Source organism: Vulpes lagopus, chromosome 12 (assembly GCF_018345385.1).
Source record: "Vulpes lagopus strain Blue_001 chromosome 12, ASM1834538v1, whole genome shotgun sequence".
Classification (NCBI taxonomy): Eukaryota; Metazoa; Chordata; class Mammalia; order Carnivora; family Canidae; genus Vulpes; species Vulpes lagopus.
Genome location: NC_054835.1, coordinates 40895302 through 40916772, shown reverse-complemented (window position 1 = coordinate 40916772; position 21471 = coordinate 40895302). Strand labels below are relative to the sequence as shown.

The window sequence follows — 21471 nt, the reverse complement described above, 5'->3', positions numbered from 1 at the left end:
GGGAGAAGTAGGCTTCCTGTTGAGCAGGGAGCCCGATGCAGGGCTCGGTCCCAGGAGCCTGAGATCCCAACCTGAGCCGAAGGCAGACACTTAACCCACTGAGCCACCCAGGTACCCCTGAATAATATATTTAGTTTAACTCAGTATATCTAAGATACCATTTCAACATTGAGATATTTTACATCCTTTGTTGTTGTTTATACGAAATCTTCAAAATCCAGTGTATACTTCATACTTATAGCATGTCTCAGTTTGAACCAGCCACCTTTTGAGTGCTCAGTGATCACATCTGGCTAGTGACTATCATACTGAATTATCTAGTTGTAGAGTTTTGGCACTTGTATACAGTAGCATCTACATAAAGTGACATATTATACAGATTTCTATGCAAATCACATCCTGAGAAACATAAGGCAGATCTTCATACTTGTAGCTTTGAGACAGATTTTACCTTGGCCCTAATGTGCATGTTGTAAGAGAGTTCTAGTGGCCTTTGATTTCTTGTTGAGAGTAATATACACCATGGTTATAATACCTTAGCTACTGCTTTCATTCCAGCCAGTTTAGTATACATGTACCACTGCCCAAGCAGCATCTGTCCTGTGGCGGGTTGGTCGTGGGGGTAGTGAGGACAGGGGCAACAGCAAAGGTGTGGTAGCTGAAAATGTTTGGGGGTTGCCTAACAGGAAGCAGACATTGTTTTTTTTTTTTTTTTTTTTTAATCTCAAGTGCCACTTCTAATATTGTTGAAAGATTTACTTTGTGTAAACATTGGTCTGACTGGGGCAAATACCTCATTCTGACAATCTCATTGCTTTGCTTGTTGAACCTTTCACCAGTGTAATTTAAGCCTGTAAATACCTCAGTTCTGTGCTGTAAATGTAAAGTGCACACTGGATTTAGAGAATTTAGTACCAAAAGAAGAATGAAAAGTACCTCATTAATTTTTGTGCAATTACATGTAGAGGTGCTAACGTTTTAGATATATATACTTTTTAATTTAATTTTATTATTATTATTATTATTTTTAGTAAGCTCTGTGCCCCATTCAGGGTTTGGACTTGTGACTCAAGATCAAGAATTGTATGCTCATGGGACGCCTGGGTGGCTCAGAGTTGAGTGTCTGCCTTTGGTTCAGGATGTGATCCCAGAGTCCCAGGATCGAGTCTCACATCGGGCTCCCTGCATGGAGCCTGTTTCTCACTCTGCCTATGTCTCTGCCTCTCTCTGTGTGTGTCTTTCATGAATAAATAAATAAAAAATTTAAAAATAAATAAATAAATAAATAAAATTAATTTACTTGTTTCTTTTTTTTTTTTTTAAGATTTTATTTATTTATGAGAGAGAGAGAGAGAGAGGCAGAGACATAGGCAGAGGGAGAAGCAGGCTCCATGCAGGGAGCCCGATGTGGGACTCGATCCCGGGACTCCGGGATCACACCCTGGGCCGAAGGCAGATGCCCAACTGCTGAGCCACCCAGGTGTCCCCTTTTTTTTTTGTTTGTTTTTTTAATATGACTACTAGAAAATTTAAGATTCCATACGTAGCTTGCGTTATATCTGTTGGATAGTGTTGCCTTAGATTGTTCATTATTCAGTGTAAAAGACTACTGGGGGCAGCCCTGGTGGCTTAGCAGTTTAGCACCGCCTTCACCCCAGGGTGTGATCCTGGAGTCCCAGGATCGAGTCCCACGTCGGGCTCCCTGCATAGAGCCTGCTTCTCCCTCTGCCCTTGTCTCTGCCTCTCTCTCTCTCTCTCTCTCTCTCTCTCTCATGAATAAATAAATCTTTTTTTTTTTTTTAAATTAAAAACATAAAAGACTACTGGGAAGGTACTGCCTGTGCTTTTCTGAATGTGTGCGTGAGAGTTCCACCAATTGATGGCATCTTTGCAATAGCAGGTGGGGTATTCTGTGTGTGTCCCCAAAGAAGATGGAGGGAGAACTGCAGTGCAGGCCTCTCGAGTTCTGTACAGAAACCTGATCTTGAACCACACAACTACCATTACGCTTGCTTCTTTAAAAACAGAAGACCTGCTGGTTTTGTCACCAGTTTGCCCCATACTTTTTAACGAAAAGAGCAGTTATGAGGGTGCTTCTTTGTGCCTTCTCTGAGAAACAAATCCAAGAACTCTAGATAAGTGTACGTGTTTGTGTGCATTCAGCCTTTCATTAAATGTTCGCACAATCCCAGAGAATCATCTTAGTATACTTTGATCTGTAAGTATATTAGTCTTTGGCTATTACTCTAGTTATTTTGGCCACTTCTTAAGACTTCTTAGTCTGTAATGATATTTTTGTGACCTAAGCTATTCAGGAAGAGGGCTAAAGGCGATCAGTTGGGTTGTTTTCTCATACGTGAGCATTTCTCTGGGGTATTTGTGAGCTTGGGGACAAGTTGTATGACTGGTATTTAGCCTCTCTTCTTTCTCATCCTCAACTGAGAACTTTTAAAATTTTTATTTATTTATTTATGATAGTCACAGTGAGAGAGAGAGAGAGAGAGAGAGAGAGAGAGAGAGGCAGAGACACAGGCAGAGGGAGAAGCAGGCTCCATGCACCAGGAGCCGGACGTGGGATTTGATCCCGGGTCTCCAGGATTGCGCCCCGGGCCAAAGGCAGGTGCCAAACCGCTGCGCCACCCAGGGATCCCTCAACTGAGAAATTTTAAAAACAAAATTGCTTTTCATTGAGTGAGAGAATCCCAGGAAGGTCTTTGCTTATACTTTTAAACCTATATTCTTAGAGTTAGCTCTGTATCTTTGCTGAACAGCTACATCCCACATATTGGGTTTAGCGTATGTTTGTTGACTATATCTTCCACTTAACCCTCTTAAAAAGGGGGATAGAGTAGAAAGAAAGGAGCTGACATCTGTTGAGCATCTGTTGCATGGCACATACTGAACTGAGATATTTAAAAGTATTATCTCAACAGCCGTGAGAGGTGGGAATGATGATCTCTGTTTTATAGATGAGGAAGTGGAAATCTGGAAGTTAAGGTATTTTTCAACTTCACATACCTCTGGTAGTTAATGGATTCTGGAACTTGGCAGATGCCATGCTCCCATTGACATCCCAGTGTAGGAGAAACTGTAGTGTGCTTCCAGAGGTAGAGACTATCAATGTGTCTGTGTTGCTGTAAACTGGGAGAAACATATAGGATCCTGTCCAAAGCATCTTGTATCCCTAATCACAGACCTGATGCCTGTGTTGGGTAGATGTGGTGTTTCTAGATTGTTTACTCACACTAGTGCTTGCAGTGACCATATGAACATTTTGGTTTACAGTTGGGACCCCTGATTTCCACAGGATGGCCCAATGGAATCAGCTACAGCAACTCGACACACGGTACTTAGAGCAGCTTCATCAGCTGTACAGCGACAGCTTCCCAATGGAGCTACGGCAGTTTCTGGCCCCGTGGATCGAGAGTCAAGATTGGTAAGTCCTTCCTGAGAAATTCCCCAAAGTGTCAAGTTTTGATTTGAGTCAGGAAACATAACCTATTCTAGCTTAACTCTGTCCTATTTCATAAAAAAACTGATGGGTACAGGTGATGGGATGAAAGAGATCAGGAGATAAAGAAGTACTCACAGTCTTGCAAAAGCATTTTATCCATTAGAAGTGTGTGTGGGCAACTGTCTCTTGGCACCTCGAAGCAGCCTGCCTGGGGTAGCTGTTTTGAAGGCTGATTTGAATCTCATTTCCTTGCCGAGGTCCTCTGTGTGTTCTGACACTCCAGGGATGCACTACAAATATTTTTTGCTTCAGTGAGAGTTCTCTCATGGGTGGAAATTGGGACCATAATTCTGATTCCCCTTTAATTAAAGGAATGAGACACAGAGTAAGAGAAATAAACTCATTCATAGAGAATATAATGGCTCAGAATTCCAACAACTATTTCCTTTTTTTTTTTTTTTTTTTTTTTTGAGAGAGAGCTCCAGGAAAGGGCAGAGGGAGAGAGAGAATCTTATTTTTATATTTATTTATTTATTTGTTTTAAAGATTTTATTTATTTATTTGAGATAGAGATAGCAGGAGAACAGGGGTAGGGAAGAGGGAGAAGCAGGCTCGTTGCTGAACAGGGAGCCTCATGTGGGGCTCGATCCTAGGCCCTGAGATCATGACCTGAGCCGAAGGCAGATGCTCAACCAATTGAGCCACCAAGTGCCCCGAGAATCTTAATTTTAAGCAGGCTCCATGCCCAGTGCAGAAGTCACACGGGTCTTCATCTCACAACCCTGAGGTCATGACCTGAGCCAAAACCAAGAGTCAGATGCTTAACAGACTGAGCCACCCAGGTATCCCTTTTTTTTTTTTCATTTTGATATGTTCAGATCCATCTATTAATTTTCATTTAATTCAGGCCTATGACCTAGTTTCTTCTAGAATTTGGTGAGGGCCCAGGGAGGTGAGTCAGAGATGATGGAGATGGGCCACCCCAGCCTGGGATTGCTTATTTGCTACTAATAATCTGGCTGTGGAGCTGAGAAAGCAAACTAGCATATCTGTTCACTTTGCTCTAATATCTTATAAGTATATAAGATATTAATCTTATATATACTAATATATTTTAAGTATAGACTATGACAGTGGCTTGTAGTATCTGATTATAATTGTTAATAATCATTAAATTCATGACATATCTTGTTGCTGAGCAAGGTGAATCTAAAGTGATGAGTGAGTTAAAGCATCAGGTTTGTCTTGTTTTCTTCGCTCCTTGATGGTGATTTCTGTGCATGCATGTGTGCGCATGTGTGTGCATGCGAGTGTATGTAGGTTTCAGAATCATTCTGTATCCTTCTTTCTTTTCCCAGGGCATATGCAGCCAGCAAAGAATCACATGCTACTTTGGTGTTTCATAATCTCTTGGGTGAGATTGACCAGCAGTACAGCCGTTTTCTACAGGAGTCAAATGTTCTCTATCAGCACAATCTGCGAAGAATCAAGCAGTTCCTTCAGGTGTGATAAGAAACTGACCCTGCAGAGTAGGATGTTAGCTTCTGTCCAGGAAGTATTTCTCTTCTCATTAGCCTGGGTAATGAGATTCTATCTTGTACTTTAAGTCAAAGGAGAAATTATTAGCCCTTTCTCAAACCTCTGTGTACCCTCCCTTGAGCATCATTATCTGAAATCCAATTCTTTTGTCCGTTGACGTCATCACATAATTGTTAACGGTAATCGTATTACATTAGCATGTTAATAACAAGATCAGAACTAGTGGTTTCATAGGAAGATGATCTAATTTTTTTTTTTTAGTGGGGGGATGTGGGCAGAGAGAATCTTCACCAGGCTCCATGCCCAGCAGAGCCCAGTGCAGGGCTCAATCCCATGATCTTGAGATCATGACCTGACTCAAAGTCAAGAGTCAGATGCCCAACTAACTGAGCCACCCAAATACCCCAGATGACTTATTTTTCAATGTTAAATGTTTGACCATAATTGGACACCCGCGGACAAGGTCTGTCACCTCCATGTAAGACCACGATAGCATATTGTCCAAAGACTCAGACTAATGTACCTTTTGTCACAGAAGTATATCTCATTGTGACGGTCTTTTTTCTGTTCTTCCTTCATCTCCCACCGGTGGAAGTCAGGTTCTGAGGCCCTTGTTTTATTGTTTCATGTAGTAGATGTAATCTTTTGGGTCCACATCTTCTTAGTTTACTGCTACTTTTCATTTTCTCTCTCCTACTTATAGAGCAGATATCTGGAGAAGCCAATGGAGATTGCCCGAATTGTGGCCCGGTGTTTGTGGGAAGAGTCCCGCCTGCTACAAACTGCAGCCACTGCAGCTCAGGTGAGACATGGGAAGAAACAAAGTACTATTGAAGATGTGCTTTTCTTCTTGTGCACAAAGATGTGCTTGCTCTTACACAGTCATTAGGATGGACACTGACTTCCATGGTAGAAGTGGATGTACTGGGGGTTTTCTTTTAAACAATGAAAAGAATTTATTTTTTTTCTTGAGTACATAATGTACTCTTCTTTAAAAAAATTAAAACTTGACACAATACAATAGTACAAAGAATTAAAATGACACAATACAATAGTACAAGGAAGAAAATTTTACAAAAATCTAAGATGTCATTCCCTCTCTTTATTATCTCTTCCCAGGAAATCAACATTAATAGTCTAGTGTATATCCTTTCATGCCTTTCTCCAGCCTTGTATAAACTACAGAAAACACATACACACACACACACCATATTTATTTATTTATTTATTTAAAGATTTGTTTATTTATGATAGACATAGAAAGAGTGAGAGAGGCAGAGACACAAGAGGAGGGAGAAGCAGGCTCCATGCCAGGAACCCGACGTGGGACTTGATCCCAGGACTCCAGGACCACGCCCTGGGCCAAAGGCAGGCGCTAAACTGCTGAGCCACCCAGGGATCCCCCACACCCCATATTTAAATGAATTTAATTCTCTGTATCTGGCTTTTTTCATTTAATATTATATCCTATAAATCCTTTAGTGTCAAGTTGTATAAACTTAAGTCATTTTCTTTATTTGCTGCATAATATTCTGTGGTGTAGATTTGCTGTAATTTATGCAATTTTCCCCTCTTTGATAGACATTTGCTCCATTCTAGTTTTTCTTTTCCATTATAAAAATTACTACAGTGTCTCTCTTTACAACTTTACATATTTGTGCTTTGACTTCTCTATGATAGATTTTCAGGCATGGAATTGCTAGGTCAAAGGATTTATGTATTTTAATTTTATAAGTCTAGATTCCTTTCCCCAACTGTAACAGTTCACATTTGCCCCAGTGAGGTATGATAATGTACTCTTCTTAGGTGTATAGCCTTGGAGATGGTTTGGGATTAAATCATTCAGGTTCATATGCATTTCTCTTTTGTGGTTAACTTTGAGAGTATGCTCACTAGAGCTAGAGATACAATTAGTTTAGGGAATAGAGATAACATGACACTAACTGGCCCATTGAAGAACAGTTTCATGCTACTGGTCTTCTCACTTACATTAATATATGAGAGACATGTCTATCTAGTATATTAATATATTATCTGTCTAGATATATTATCTATCTAGAACATTTAGAATATCTAATATATCTATAATATCTGATCTATTATGTGTGTATGTGTGTACATATCCTATGTGTTACATGAGTTTTGACCCTTGCTTTTGAGGTGGTTGTGGTCTGGCATAAAGAGAAAAATCAAACAACTTCATAATGCAATAAAACACAAAATTAAAATATACTAAAAAAAATACTAAATAAATAGATCAATGACCATAAAAAATATATTGAAAAAAAGACTTTTAAAAAATGTACACTCCCTATCCCACCAAAAAAGCCAATAGACCCGATGGTTTCAAAGGTTTTGTTTTAACAACTTTTGTGGTATAGATAGTTCTATTATCATTTAAACTCTTTCAAAGTATAAAAAGACAAGAGGTATTTCCAGCTTATTTTATGAGGTTGGAATAATCCTAATATAAAAGCCTAAAAAAGAAGTGTAAGTAAAGAAAATGGTTAGGATTTTGGTATCTTTTTTAGTGTACCAAGCATGGCTTATATTTTTGGAATGCAAGGATGGCTCAACATTAGGATCAAGAATTTTATTAATGTAATTCATTAAATTAGTAAGTTAAAGAAGAAAAATGATATTTTTGTTAGACAACAAAACTTAGTGCCCATTCTAGATGAAAATAATTTCTTAACATAGTAAAGAATATTTGTCAGGACCTTCTTAATACAATAAAGAATATTGTCAGAAACCAAATGGAACAGAATGCACAATGGTGAAACACTAAATACTAAAGTATTTTCATTAAAAACAGATACAAAGGGCACCTGGGTGGTTCAGTTGGTTAAGTGTGCTCTTGGTTTCTGCTAGGATCATGATCTCATGGGTCGAGAGATTGAGCCCAGTATTGGGCTCCCCACTCCATGGGAAGTCTGCTCGAGAATTCTCTCCCTCTGCCCCTCTTACCCCACTCTCTGTCTATCTCAAATAAAATTTTTTTAAGATTTTATTTATTTATTCATGACAGACACACACACACACAGAGAGAGAGAGAGAGAGAGGCAGACACAGGCAGAGGGAGAAGCAGGCTCCATGTAGGGAACCCAACACAAGCCTTGATCCCGGGTCTCTAGGATCATGCCCCCAGGCTGAAGGCAGGCACTAAACCGCTGAACCACCGGGGCTGCCCTCAAATAAATAAATCTTAAAACAAAACAAAACAAAACAGTTACAAAATTGAGGATGCCTCCTACAATTGATATTTTTATGAAGGATGCAACTAATACAGTAAAACAGAAAAAGGAATTGGGTTTAAATATTGGAAAGCTAGAGACAAAATTGTCATTATTTATAGATAGATAGGTCTTCCTATAAGATCCAAGAGAAATAAAAAAAATAAAAAAACCATTGACACTAAGAAGAGTTCAGAAAGATGACTGCATTCAAGATAAATATTTTAAGAATCTTATGTAGTTCTCTTATATAATAGCAACAGTAACCTGTTAGAAAATGTCAGGGAAGAAAAGATCTGATTCATAATAGTAAAAACACTTGTATGCAATATGCATATATTATTGGTATGTATGATAAAATGTCTGGAATGTTTTATACCTGATTCATCACAGTGGTTGGTTATAGGAGACTTTTTTTACTTTCTCTAAGTGGGTTTTATTTTCTTTACTATAATCAGAGACTTTTTTTTCTTCCCCCACTCCACTTTAAAAAATGTTTTTGATAAAATACACGTAACATAAAATTTACCATCTGAGCCTTTTTTTTAAAGCTTTTCTTTATTTGAGAGAGAGAGGGAGAGAGCATGAGTGGGGGAGGGGAAGAGGTAGAGGGAGAGGGAGAAGTGAACAGGAACCTGATGCAGGGCTGGATCCCAGGACCCTGAGATCGTGACTGGAGCTGCAGGCAGATGCCTATCTACCTGAACCACCCAGTCGCCCCTATCTGAACCGTTTTTAAGTGTACAGGATAGTAGTGTTGAGTTCACTTACATTGTTCTACAATTCCTCTCCAGGACTCTTTTCATCTGACAAAACTAAAATCTATACCCATTAAACAACAGTTCTTTGTTCCCCTCTCACTGCAACCCCTGGCCACCACCACTCTACTTTCTGTCTCTGTGAATTTGGGACCTCATAGCAGTAGACTCATACACAGTTTGTATTTTTGTGCCTGGCTTCCTTCACTTACCGTAATTCCTTACTTACAGTCCATCCTTGTTGTAAATGAGTTGGAATTTCCTTCCTTTCAAAGGCTGAATAATACTCCACAGTATATAGACCACATTTTGTTTGTCCATTCATCTGTTGAGGGACACATGGGTGGTGTCCACCTTTTGGCTGTTGTAAATAATGCTGCTGTGAACATAAGAGTACTTTTTTTTTTTTCTCTGATATGACAAAGATGTAGCCAGAACATAGAAGAAAGGACATGTAAGCCTAACTGAGGGAGTCAGGGCAGGTATCACAGAGAAAGAGAGATTGTGTTTGAGCCAAGACTTAAGGCTGATTACATGTATACCCAGCTGATGAGGAGAGAGCACTCAGGCAGAGAGAAGATCATGATCAGACCTGGAGACATTAACACATTTATTCTTGGGAAGGGTTGTGGAAAAATTCAGCATCTGGTTGGATAAGGAAAGGTCAAGGGCCATATTGTAAACACCTTTAGGTAGTCGTACCCATCGACTGGGCTTTGGAAAAGCGGTTTACCACAAGGGTTTGGGGGCCAGACTGCCTAGGTTTGAGCCTCATAGCTTTGCCACTTGCTGTGTAAACCTCAGGCAGTGGGAATGTTCCTCCATTGGGAATGATTATAGTACCTACTTTCTAGAACTAAATGAATCCATGCCTGTAAAATGCTTAAAACAGTACCTGACACATACGTGTGAAGTAAACGGCAACTTCCCTTAGCTGCTGCTGTCGCAGTCACTATCACCCGCATCATCAATGTCACCAAGACTGTAAGAAATGAAAACCCGCTGAAGAACTTTAAGTAGAGTGTTGATGTGCTCAGATATGGGCAAGGGGGAACAGATAACACTACTGTTGGAGGCACTGGAAACCAGGAGGTTATCAAAGAGTGCTCACCCATGCATGGGTTTTGGAGTTTTCTGTCATGGAGAACCTTTATATTTTCATCCTGTCCCATAAGATAAAAATACTCGATTTGAGCCAATGTGGGTACAGGCTCTAACTTTGTCATAAGAGGCAGGGGAGAGTAGATGCCCTACGGATGTTCCCAATCTTGTAGATACAGGGTTGGCAAACAGTACCGATGGCCCAAATCCAGCCTGTTATGCCTGTTTTTGTAAATGAAATTTTGGGGAATACAGCCACACCCATTTAGCAATACGTTGTCTGTGTTTGCTTTTATGCTGCGATGACAGGGCTGAGTATTTGCAGCAGAGACCGTATGACCCACAAAGCCAAAAATATTTACCATCTGACCTCTGCAGGAAAAATTTTCAGCCCTTGATCTAGAACTATGAATTGAATATTTGCGGCCTCAGCCTAGGCCTTGCTGTTATTTTCTCTGTTTACATCATCTGGCATATTCTTAAGTATCTTATGAGTAGAGCATCAGAGAGGAAGATGAGTAGATGTGATCCCTACTAACCAGGGCTCTCAGTCTAGTTGGGATGATAGATATACAAACAGTCAAAGTGAGAGAAACATAGAGGAAGATGTGAGTAATTTTGCCTACAGAAGTTGAGTAAGGTTTTACAGGAGAGCAAATAGTTGCACTGGGTTTGATTGAAGGTGAATGAGTTTAGGGGTGCTTGGGCAGAAGCACATGCCAAGCTGAGCGGACAGCTCGTGAGGAGGTAGAGTGTGAAAAACATGCTGTGTGTGTGGGAAGACTGAGTAGTTTGGGATAACTGCAACACAGGGAGGGAAGGCTTCATTTGTCATCAGATTGTGTGAAGCATCTGTCTGTGCTGGGTTGAGATGGATATACCTGGAAGCAGCGGGGAGCCAATAGTGTTTTATAAGGGTACTAGAGGCAGGCTTCCGTGGGTAGTATTTATTTATTTATTTATTTTTTAATTTAATTTAATTTTTTTTTTATGATAGTCAGAGAGAGAGAGAGAGGCAGAGACACAGGCAGAGGGAGAAGCAGGCTCCATGCACCGGGAGCCCGACATGGGATTCGATCCCGGGGCTCCAGGATAGCGCCCTGGGCCAAAGGCAGGCGCTAAACTGCTGCGCCACCCAGGGATCCCCGTGGGTAGTATTTATTCCCCTTTACGTACAGTGCCAATTTAGAAATAGACCTGGCAGTCAAAAACAGACCAAAGTCTGAGCTGTATTGTTGTTGGTAAAACAAAACTGGAAAACATGATTTGGGCTGGCAACCCTTGGGGATCTCTGATGCCTGCCCCTATATTAGATCTTGGGGTGCAGAGATTGGGTTTGCAAAGCATCACATCCCCAGCCATCCATATTGGAGCTTCAAAGACCAGAGACTAATACTTACTGAACACAGAGCGCTAGGTCTCTAGAACTGCTTCTAGAAACCAGGCACTCACTTCTGCCCCGAGTGTACCCTAGGAAGGCAGAGGTGGAGGAGAAGTACCAGCTAAAGTGCTGGGTTCTTCGAAGATCTGTGAGTGCAGAGTCTTTTTCCTAATCAGATGAGTCACTCCCCCTCTGAAGAGAATAAATAGGAGAGGAGGTTGCCTTCTCTAAGTTTCTCAGGGAAGTTTGTGTTCTGTGGACTTGGTTGGGGACAATTGGAAAGGGGGAGAATGGGTCCCTGTAGAACTGGCATGTTTGGATCTATTTTGGTGACTCCTGGTATCAGTGTAGAAACCAGATTGGAAATGAGGATTAGAGGCAAAAAGGTCAATAGTTGGGGCTGAAGCTGAGCCGGGGCACTAGAGATCTGTTTGTGTAATTACAGAGCACAGAGCCAGGAGGATTTGGTGATTCAGTGTGAAGTCTGTCTCTGAGACAGAATTTCTAGTTTGGAAAACTGGGCCTATGATGTCTTTCCTGGACTCTCAATTCTGTTCCAGTGGTTGATACCTCAGTCCTATACCAACATACACTGTCTTGATTACTATAGCTTTTTTTTTTTTTTTTTAAGATTTATTTATTTGAGAGAGCATGCACTCAAGCAGGTGGAGGGACAGAGGGTGAGGGAGAGAATCTCCAGCAGACTCCCCACTGAGCACAGAGCCTGATGTACCTTGATCCCACAACTCCGAGATAAGACTTGAGCCGAAATCAAGAGTTGGCCACCTAACCGACTGAGCCACCCAGGCTCCCCTATGTGGTCTTTTTTTTGGGGCTCAAGTATCTTATTACTCTTTATTTTTAAGTTTTTATTGATTTATTCATTTTAAGTAATCTTTGTACCCAGCATGGGGCTTGAACTTACAACCCTGAGGTGAAGGCCTGCATGCTCCTCCAACTAAGGCAGCCACGTGCCCAGATATCCTATTATTTTGACAAAGTTTACCATGTTCACATTTCATGTGCTATTTGACCTTTTCAAGGTACCAGCTTCCCCTTCTCCTCTGAGGTATTTTCTCTTAATCTGGCATTTCACCTCTGGGACAGTGGCTTTTTTATTATGCCACAGAAATGTGTTGGACACCACCTACACTAAATAGGCATCCGAGATCTGCAGTCATAATTATTCTGAAAATTTAAAAAGATTTTATTTATTCGGGAGAGAAAGAGAGAGAGAGAGCGAGCATGAGTAGGAGGAGTGGCAAAGGCAGCAGGAAAGGGAGAAGGAGGCCTCCCGCTGAGCAGGAAGTCCAGTGTGGGGCTTGATCCCAGGATCCCAGGATCATGATCTGAGCCAAATGCAGGCGCTTAAACAACTGAACCACCCAGATGTCCCTATTTTTCTGAATGTTTTTAACATACTTAGCCTAGAATGAGGTTTTTGAAGGTAGGGACCATGTCTTAGCTCAACATGTGGTCTCCTAGTGCAACACAGAATGGCTTTCTAGAATGGCTTAAGGTTAAAAAGGCAAGAGCAGAGACAAGGTGTCGGGAGAGCCTCTGTGGCATCACCCTGACATTGCCCCACCACTACCTCTGTTTCCCTTTCCCTCCCAGTTGCAGCCACACCACAGCCAAAGAGGAAGGGCAGTGGGTGGGATGGCTACTGGACAGAGGGGGAGAGTATTTTTCTCCCTTTATTTCCCGCATTCTCATGTGTGCTGATTCCCTTCTCTGGCAGCAAGGGGGCCAGGCCAGCCACCCCACAGCCGCCGTGGTGACGGAGAAGCAACAGATGCTGGAGCAGCATCTTCAAGATGTTCGGAAGCGAGTACAGGTGAAGCAAGTCGTGGGCAGGAAGCCTTTCCTTGGGGACATTGCCTGTGGGTCCTGCGTGTGTCTTTTTTGAGGTTTTGGCTCCATTTTAATTCTCAGAAACTTTCTTTTCCCTCTTCCCAGGAAAATCTTTTTCACTTCTGCTTTTTTGTTTTGTTTTCTTTTGCTTTGGTTTGTTTTGTGTCTTTGTTTGAAACAGGATCTAGAACAGAAAATGAAAGTGGTCGAGAATCTCCAGGATGACTTTGATTTCAACTACAAAACCCTCAAGAGTCAAGGAGGCAAGTGAATAATATTGGAGACATTAAAATCCACTGTAGAAAGTGAGCCTGTTCCCTGAGTTTCAGGACTTACCGGATCTGGCATCTGTTTAGACATGGTGCTGGGGGTGGAGGTGACACACAGGGGTATGGGGGTTGGGTGGGGTGGGGGGTGGCTACTAGCGCTTCGGGGAGCACCATGGTTAAGGATACAAGTATTCCATCAGGCCAAGGAGGTTTTCCTTCGTCCACAGACATGCAGGATCTGAATGGAAACAACCAATCGGTGACCAGACAGAAGATGCAGCAGTTGGAGCAGATGCTCACTGCACTGGACCAGATGCGGCGGGTAAGAGCACTGTTACCGCCCCTCCCCCTTTGTGCCGCCCCCCCCCCCCCAACCTGTATGGCATCTTGTGGCAGAACTTGCCTGGTTTCTAATAAATTCCTTCTCTGGAATTGACTAGAGTGTGGTTAGGGATGGTCTGAGAAAATGTTTTCTGACTTTATTTGGGTTTCCAACCAGAGCATCGTGAGTGAGTTAGCGGGGCTGTTGTCAACTATGGAGTACGTGCAGAAAACTCTCACCGATGAAGAGCTGGCTGATTGGAAGAGGCGGCAACAGATTGCGTGCATTGGAGGCCCCCCCAACATCTGCCTAGATCGCCTAGAAAACTGGTAAAAAATGACAGAGAAGTGCCTCCTTTCTTTCTAGAAAGCTGTGCTATAAAAACATGGTCATAACTGCAGGCTCAGGAGTTGGGTGCCATCTCACAGGTGCAGCTTTCATGTCCTCAAATTAAGTCTGAGAGTTAAAATCTGAAGAGTTTTACTTTATTTGGGCCAAATTTATTTTTTACTTTTATTTTTATTTTTTTAAAGATTTTTATTTTATTTATTTGACACAGAGAGAGAGCCAGAGAGTACAAGATGGGGAACAGCAGAGGGAGAAGGAGAAGCAGATTCCCTGTAGAGCAGGGAGCCTGATGCAGGGCTTGATCTCAGGACTCTGGGATCATGGCCTGAGCCCAAGGCAGCCACTTAACTTACTGAGCCACCCAGCCACCCCATTTGAGCCATTTAAAAATAAAAATTTGCTTATGTTGCTATATCTTAACTATGTTTTTATTTAATAATTTCTTTATTAGAGAGAGTGAGAGAGTATGTGGAGGGAGGGGCAGAGGAGGAGAGGGAGGAAGGGAGAGAATCTGAAGGAGATCCTGCACTGAGTGCAGAGCCCCTTGCCAGTGAGATCACGATCTGAGCCAAAACCAAGAGTTGGTCATCCAACCAACTGAGCTACCCAGTTGCCCCTGTTTTATTTAATATTTTAAATAAAACTTTTGGCTTAGGGATCCCTGGGTGGCTCAGCGGTTTGGCGCCTGCCTTTGACCCAGGGTCCCATGTCGGGCTCCCGGCATGGAGCCTGCTTCTCCCTCTAGCTGTGTCTCTGCCTCTCTCTCTCTCTGTCTATCATGAATAAATAAAAAATAAAAATAAAAAAAAAACTTTTGGCTTAACTATGTAGCACAGACCAAAGTTTGAATTTTAGTTACTCTAATAATCTAAAATGACACATACTGTTTATAAGGGAAACCACTTCATACACAGGAAATTATTAAAGAGAAGAAGAGCCTTTTAAAAACCGATCATTGGGGATCCCTGGGTGGCTCAGCAGTTTAGTGCCTGCCTTTGGCCCAGGGTGTGATCCCGGATTCCCGGGTTTGACTCCCACATCGGGCTCCTTGCATGGAGCCTGCTTCTCCCTCTGTCTGTGTCTCTGCCTCTCTCTGTGTGTGTCTGTCATGAATAAATAAATTAAATCTTCTAAAAATAAAAAGTAAATAAAAAAAATAAAAACCAATCATTCAGGGATAACTGGGTGGCAGTTAAAGATCTGCCTTTAGCTCAGATCGTGATTCTAGGATCCTGGGATCCGGTTCTGCTTTTCCCTCTCCCTCTGCCACTCCCCCTGCTTGTGTTCTCTTTCTCTCTCTATCAAATAAATAAATGAAAACTTTAAAAAAATAAAAATAAATAAAAACCAATTGTTCAGAGATACCTACAGCTAAAATTTCAATGGCCATCTGTTATTGAACATATATCCATAAAGATAGTCATCTCTAGGGGCAACTGAGTGACTTTGTTGGTTAAGCGTCCAACTCTTTATTTTGTTTCAGGTCCTGATCCTCAGGGTCGTAAGACTGAGCCCTGTGTTGGGCTGTGCCTTCAGTATAGAGTCTGCTTGTCCCTCTTTCTCTGGCCCCCACCCCTACCCCCAATGCACATTCTCTCTCTCAAATTAATAAGTTAAATCTTTAAAAAAAGAAAAAAAAGATGGTCATCTCTACATTGTCACATCAGTGGAATCATTCTTTTTTTTTTTTTTTTTTTAGTGGACTCATTCTTTGTCTGCTCTTTTGCTTTCATTTATGCAGCAGATCTTTAGTGAGCATCCAGATGTGCAAGGCCCAGCAATGTGCATGATGCATGGGCTTGAACTATGAGAAATTTGACATAAAGGGGCACCTAGAGACTTAGAGCATGACATTGGAAATTTAGGATAGCCCTACATGAGAAAGCCTGTTGGTACATATCCTCACTAACCCTGAATTTTGTTAATTCACTTAAAGCAGTGTTAAGTGTTTTCTGGTCAGGGACCCAGAAAGCTTAAGTTCTGGCAATGGGAGAATGTAAGTGGCAAAAGAGAGTTGGGGAGCCCAGAAATCTCAGCAGCTGTCCTGTTCCTCCTCATGCTCCACACACCCCCACATCTCTGGCCTTCTCTCTTCAAGGTCTTTTAGTGTTTATTAATCATGCGCTTCAACCTCTTCTGTCATGCAAGGGGACACAAAGACCTGTGCTGGCAAAGGGATGTGGCCAGGGTTACACAGATAGTAAGTGACAGAGCTAACTCAAGTCCATCCTCTTGGGATGTCTAATTGCCTACATTTCCCACATTTTGGTACAAGGATGGGTTAGGATAAAGGCAGTACCACATTTCATATTTAATGTTCTCCATACCTGGGTTTGAATGCTTGTCACTTTCTTTCTTTTTTTTTTTTTTTTTTAAGATTTTATTTATTTTAAGAGAGAGGGGGAGAGAGAGAGAGAGAACATAATCAGGGGGAAGGGCAGAGGGAGAGGGAGAAGCAGGCTCCCCGCTGAGCAGGAAGCTCCACCCTGGGCTCAATCCCAGGACTCTGAGATCATGACCTGAGCCAAAGACAGATGCTTAACCAACTGAGCCACCCAGGTGCCCTTTCTTGTCACTTTCTGATGATTATTCTATTCCTGCTTCTTAGGGATATAAGTTTTAACACTTCTTCCTCTATCCCAGCTCTCTTTGAAATGTTAAATTTTAAGAAGGAACTGTTAAAATGCAAAATCCCTATTTCTTATATTTATTTATTTATTTACTTATGTACTTACTTACATAAGCGCTGCACCCAACATGGGGCTTGAACTTATAACCCCGAGATCAGACGGCACATGCTTTACCAACTGAGCCAGCCAGGTGCCCCCCATTTTTTTATTTGATATTGCTGAATGATACACTCACAAGTGATAAATGTTACGTTATACCACAATAATAAAAAAATTCCCCCTTTCTTATCCGAAGGGACTGCATGGTGGTGTTTATATCTGTGGGCTTCCCTTCCCCTTCTCCAGCTCACCAGTGTGCACTCACTTAGTAACTGGTAGCTTTCTCATTTTATTGGCAGGATAACCTCATTAGCAGAGTCACAACTTCAGACCCGCCAACAAATTAAGAAACTGGAGGAGTTACAACAAAAAGTGTCCTATAAAGGGGATCCCATCGTCCAGCACCGGCCAATGCTAGAGGAGAGGATTGTAGAGCTGTTTAGGAACTTAATGAAAAGGTAACTTCGAATTCCGGTTCCTTTCCCTCATCGCTCCCCACCCCACCACCTCCTTTGCTTTGAGGCGTAGAACAAAAACCAGTTCACTGCAGAGTGTGTATGTGGACTGCTGTCCTCTTTGCCTTTCAGTGCCTTTGTGGTTGAGCGGCAGCCCTGCATGCCCATGCATCCTGACCGGCCGTTAGTCATCAAGACTGGCGTCCAGTTCACTACCAAAGTCAGGTGGGCCCCATATTTCCTCTTTTGATAGATATTTTATTTTTTAAATAAATGTTATTTATTTATTTATTCATGAGAGACACACAGAGAGAGGCAGAGACATAGGCAGAGAGAGAAGCAGGATCCATGCAGGGAGCCTGATGTGGGACTTGACCCTGGGACTTCTGGGATCATGCCCTGGTCTGAAGGCACACGCTCAACCACTGAGCCACCCAGGTGTCCCTGGTGGATATTTTATTGAGAGATGTTCTTAGGATGAGAGCCGAGTTGATGGCCAGAGTTTTCTTTCTAGGCCTCACGGGTGGTAGTATAGTGGGTATGGAATTTGCTGGCATAATATCGTATCAATTTGCTTCTTAATTCTCCTGTCAAAAGCTAAGGAATGATTACCTCTTTTTGAGGTTACATGAATATATTCCTACAATTTCAGGCCTATAGTCTTGGGCCATTGTGTCTCCTTCATCCCTGCAACAGAGGCACAATAATCCTGGTTATGTTCTATCCTTGGTGCCTACTTTTCCCTAAGAATTTTAGGGGAAAGAGTAAGGTATCGAGATATAGAAGCTAAGAGGCCATAGAGCAGGTGGGTGGTGGGCCTGCAGGGTGGGGTGTGACTTTCACACCCAAGTCAGGACAGGTATATTGGGGTTTGGTCTTCTGCAGTGAAATTTCCCTCTTTAGAAACTGAGTGTTAGGTTTCAGGCTTAACAGAAAGCATACCAGCTGCAGAGCGCGTGTTCCTGTAATAATTCTCATGAAACGACTTTCATTATCCTTTTTGTAAATCTCATACAACTTTGTCCAAGTTTGTGGTTTTTACGCTTTCTATCAGTAACAATGGGGCTGAAGGGGTGATACTCAGTGTAAGGTCAAAGATGGCACTAGTAGGAAGAGGAATCTGGGATTGTGTTTTATTCACCTTTTAGAAATGAAGGGTTATGAATTCTGTATTCCTTTGAGTAGGAGTTAATGGTGTAGCCTATTGACTTGTTTTTAAAACTGATATATTTTTTTCTTTACTCAAAAACTTTCCCTCCCACTTTCTTTTGAAATAGATTGCTGGTCAAATTCCCGGAGTTAAATTATCAGCTTAAAATTAAAGTGTGCATTGACAAGTAAGTACTCTGTATGTTATCTTTTTTTTTTTTCTTTTTTCAAATGAGAGACAGAAATGAGAACTTGGATAATTATCATGTGAACTTAGAGGCTTTATCTCCATTTGGGGATCTTCATTTTTTGAATAGAAGTTTTCAAAAGTCTTGCAGTTCATTGTCATTTGCATGCCTGAACAAAAAACCACAAAGCTGGTGGTACAGATATGAGTTGTGATTGCTATTGTGACCCTGGGTCCTCCTTTTTCTTTAATTTTTTACCTGCAGACTTTTATTATAAAGATGTTGATCCTTCTTGAGAAGGTTAATGTGGCATAAGCAAAATGCGTATAGAATTTCTTAAACTCTTGACTTGCTCTTCAAGCTGTATCTTAGATGAGAAAAATAACCAAACATTGTTTGTTTTTTAAAAGGATTTATTTATTTATTTATTTATTTATTTATTTATTTATTTATTTATTATGGTAAAAAATTTAACATAAAATTTACCATTTTAATCATTTATAAGTGTATAGTGTTACATAAATTCACATTGTTGTGCAACAGATCTCCAGAACTTCATCTTGCAACATGGAAACTTTCCAACCATTAAATAACAAATTCCCGTTTCCCTGTCCTCCCAGCCCCTAGCAACCACCATTCCACTTTCAAAAAAAATTTTTAATGAATAAAGATAAATAGGAGTGGTGTAGGAAGATGCCTTGCCATATATTAAAATGTATCACATTTAAATTCAGTTACTAAAATGTAAATTCAGTTACTAAATGAGTGTGTTACTAGGGCAGGAACAAATTGATTGATCATTAAAACAAAACCTTATGTCCAGAAATAGACTTCATATTTATAGAAAGAATTAATATACGTTTAAAATGATATCTCAAATCACTGAGTAAAGGATGGATTATTCAGGAATTAATTATGGGAAAACCTGATACTGAGGGAGAGGTGGAGGATTTGAATGATAAATTAATGTTTTACTTTTTGTTGTCCATCAGATGTATTTATATGTTTAATGATCTTAAAAGCATAGGTGAATGTGTAATATAATGATGGTAAAATCGCAAAATGGTGAGACCACTTTGGAAAAGACTTTGGCAGTTTCCTACGAAGTTAAACATGTATCTACCCTGTGAGCTTACTATTCTATTCCTAGGTATTAACCCAAGAGAAGTGAAAGCATATGTCCACACAAAGGGCTATATACAAATGTCCGTTAATAGGTGAATGAATTTTAAAAATGATTCTTGAAAAAATAGGTGAATGAATAAACAGTTTGTGGCATTTGTATAAACATACACTAACCATACCACTGGAGCTTCATGATTTGTGGTATATCTATAAATGGAATATCATTTACCGATAAAGAGGAATGAGCTACTGACAATTGCCACACATAAGAAATCTCAAAATAATTACACTGAATGGAAGAAGCCAAACCAAGAAAAGTGTACATACTTTGGTTTCCATTTCTATAGAATTCTAGAAATGCAAATGAATCTATAGTGATTGAAAATAGATCAGTGGTTACCTGGGGACAGGTGGATGGAGTGTGGGATTTGGGAATGGATTACAAATGGACTTGGGGAAACTTTGGTGATGATGGATATGTTCAATATCTTGTTTAGGCTGATGATTTCACAGGTATTTATAGCACGTATAGATATGTCAGACCTTATCCAAATACATTTTCAATAGTGCACTTTATTATTCATCATTTATGTATCAAAGCTGTAATACAAAAATTTTTTTTTCTAAAAAGGAAATCTAAGGGTGCCTGGGTGGCTCAGTCAGTTAAGCTTCTACCTTCAGCTTGGATCATGATCCCGGGGTCCTGGGATCAAGCCCCATGTGGGGCCCCTTGCTCATTAGAGGGTCTGCTTTCCCTCTGCCTGTTTGTGTTCTCTCTCTCTCTCTCTGTTAAATAAATGATTAAAATATTTTTTTAATAAAATAAAAAGGAGATCTAGGTTGAAAATGAGGGGAATTTCCTGGTAAAAGGACTCTTAAGTTTTAAAATGTGATATAGGGAAAGATACCTTCTAAATGGTTTAAAATTTGATCTATTTTATTTATTTTATTTATTTGAGAGAATGAGCAAAAGAGAGTGACAGAGAGTACAAGCAGGGGGAGCAGCAGAGGGAGAGGGAGAAGCAAGCTCAATCCCAGCAGGGCTCAATCCCAGGACCCTGGAATCATGACCTGAGCCGAAGGCAGATACTTAACCAACTGAGCCACTCAGGCACCCCAAAATTTGATCAGTTTTAATCTGTAAGCCCACATGAAATGTTTTATTTAATAAATGTGTAGATATATTAGTACATATATAGCAATGGATAAGCACTTTTAAAACTACTAAAATAACAAAAAGAAGAAAGGAAAAAAAAGAAGAAAGGAAAAGACTGAAAAATGTGACTATATAAAAAAATATAGGGACGCCTGAGTGGCTTAGCGTTTGCGCATCTACCTTTAGCTCAGGGTGTGATTCCGGAGACCCGGGATTGAGTCCCACATGGAGCTCCCTGCATGGAACCTGTTTCTCCCTCTGCCCGTGTCTCTGCCTCTCTCTGTGTGTGTCTCTCATGAATAAATAAATAAAATCTTTTAAAAAAAAACCTATATATTCAAACACATAGAGCTGAAAGATGGTGGATGTAGTGGGAGGACTATTTCCAGCTAACATGAAATGGGATGATC

The 21471-nt window shown here is 40.9% G+C and overlaps 1 protein-coding gene across 5 annotated transcripts in view; it reads left to right on the top strand.

The window, feature by feature from the left end:
• STAT3 (signal transducer and activator of transcription 3) overlaps positions 1-21471 on the top strand; it is a 73979-nt gene that overhangs the window by 38137 nt on the left and 14371 nt on the right. For 4 of the 5 annotated variants that reach the window (XM_041724944.1, XM_041724942.1, XM_041724943.1 and 1 more), the window contains exons 2-11: positions 3286-3436; positions 4813-4957; positions 5697-5795; positions 13208-13303; positions 13502-13583; positions 13817-13911; positions 14089-14240; positions 17288-17446; positions 17576-17668; positions 18721-18780. In XM_041724944.1, coding sequence (XP_041580878.1) covers positions 3309-3436; positions 4813-4957; positions 5697-5795; positions 13208-13303; positions 13502-13583; positions 13817-13911; positions 14089-14240; positions 17288-17446; positions 17576-17668; positions 18721-18780 — 1109 coding nt within the window. In that variant the 5' untranslated portion in view covers positions 3286-3308. The remainder of the gene's footprint in view (positions 1-3285; positions 3437-4812; positions 4958-5696; positions 5796-13207; positions 13304-13501; positions 13584-13816; positions 13912-14088; positions 14241-17287; positions 17447-17575; positions 17669-18720; positions 18781-21471) is intronic. The other variant, XM_041724941.1, reaches the window with a different exon arrangement.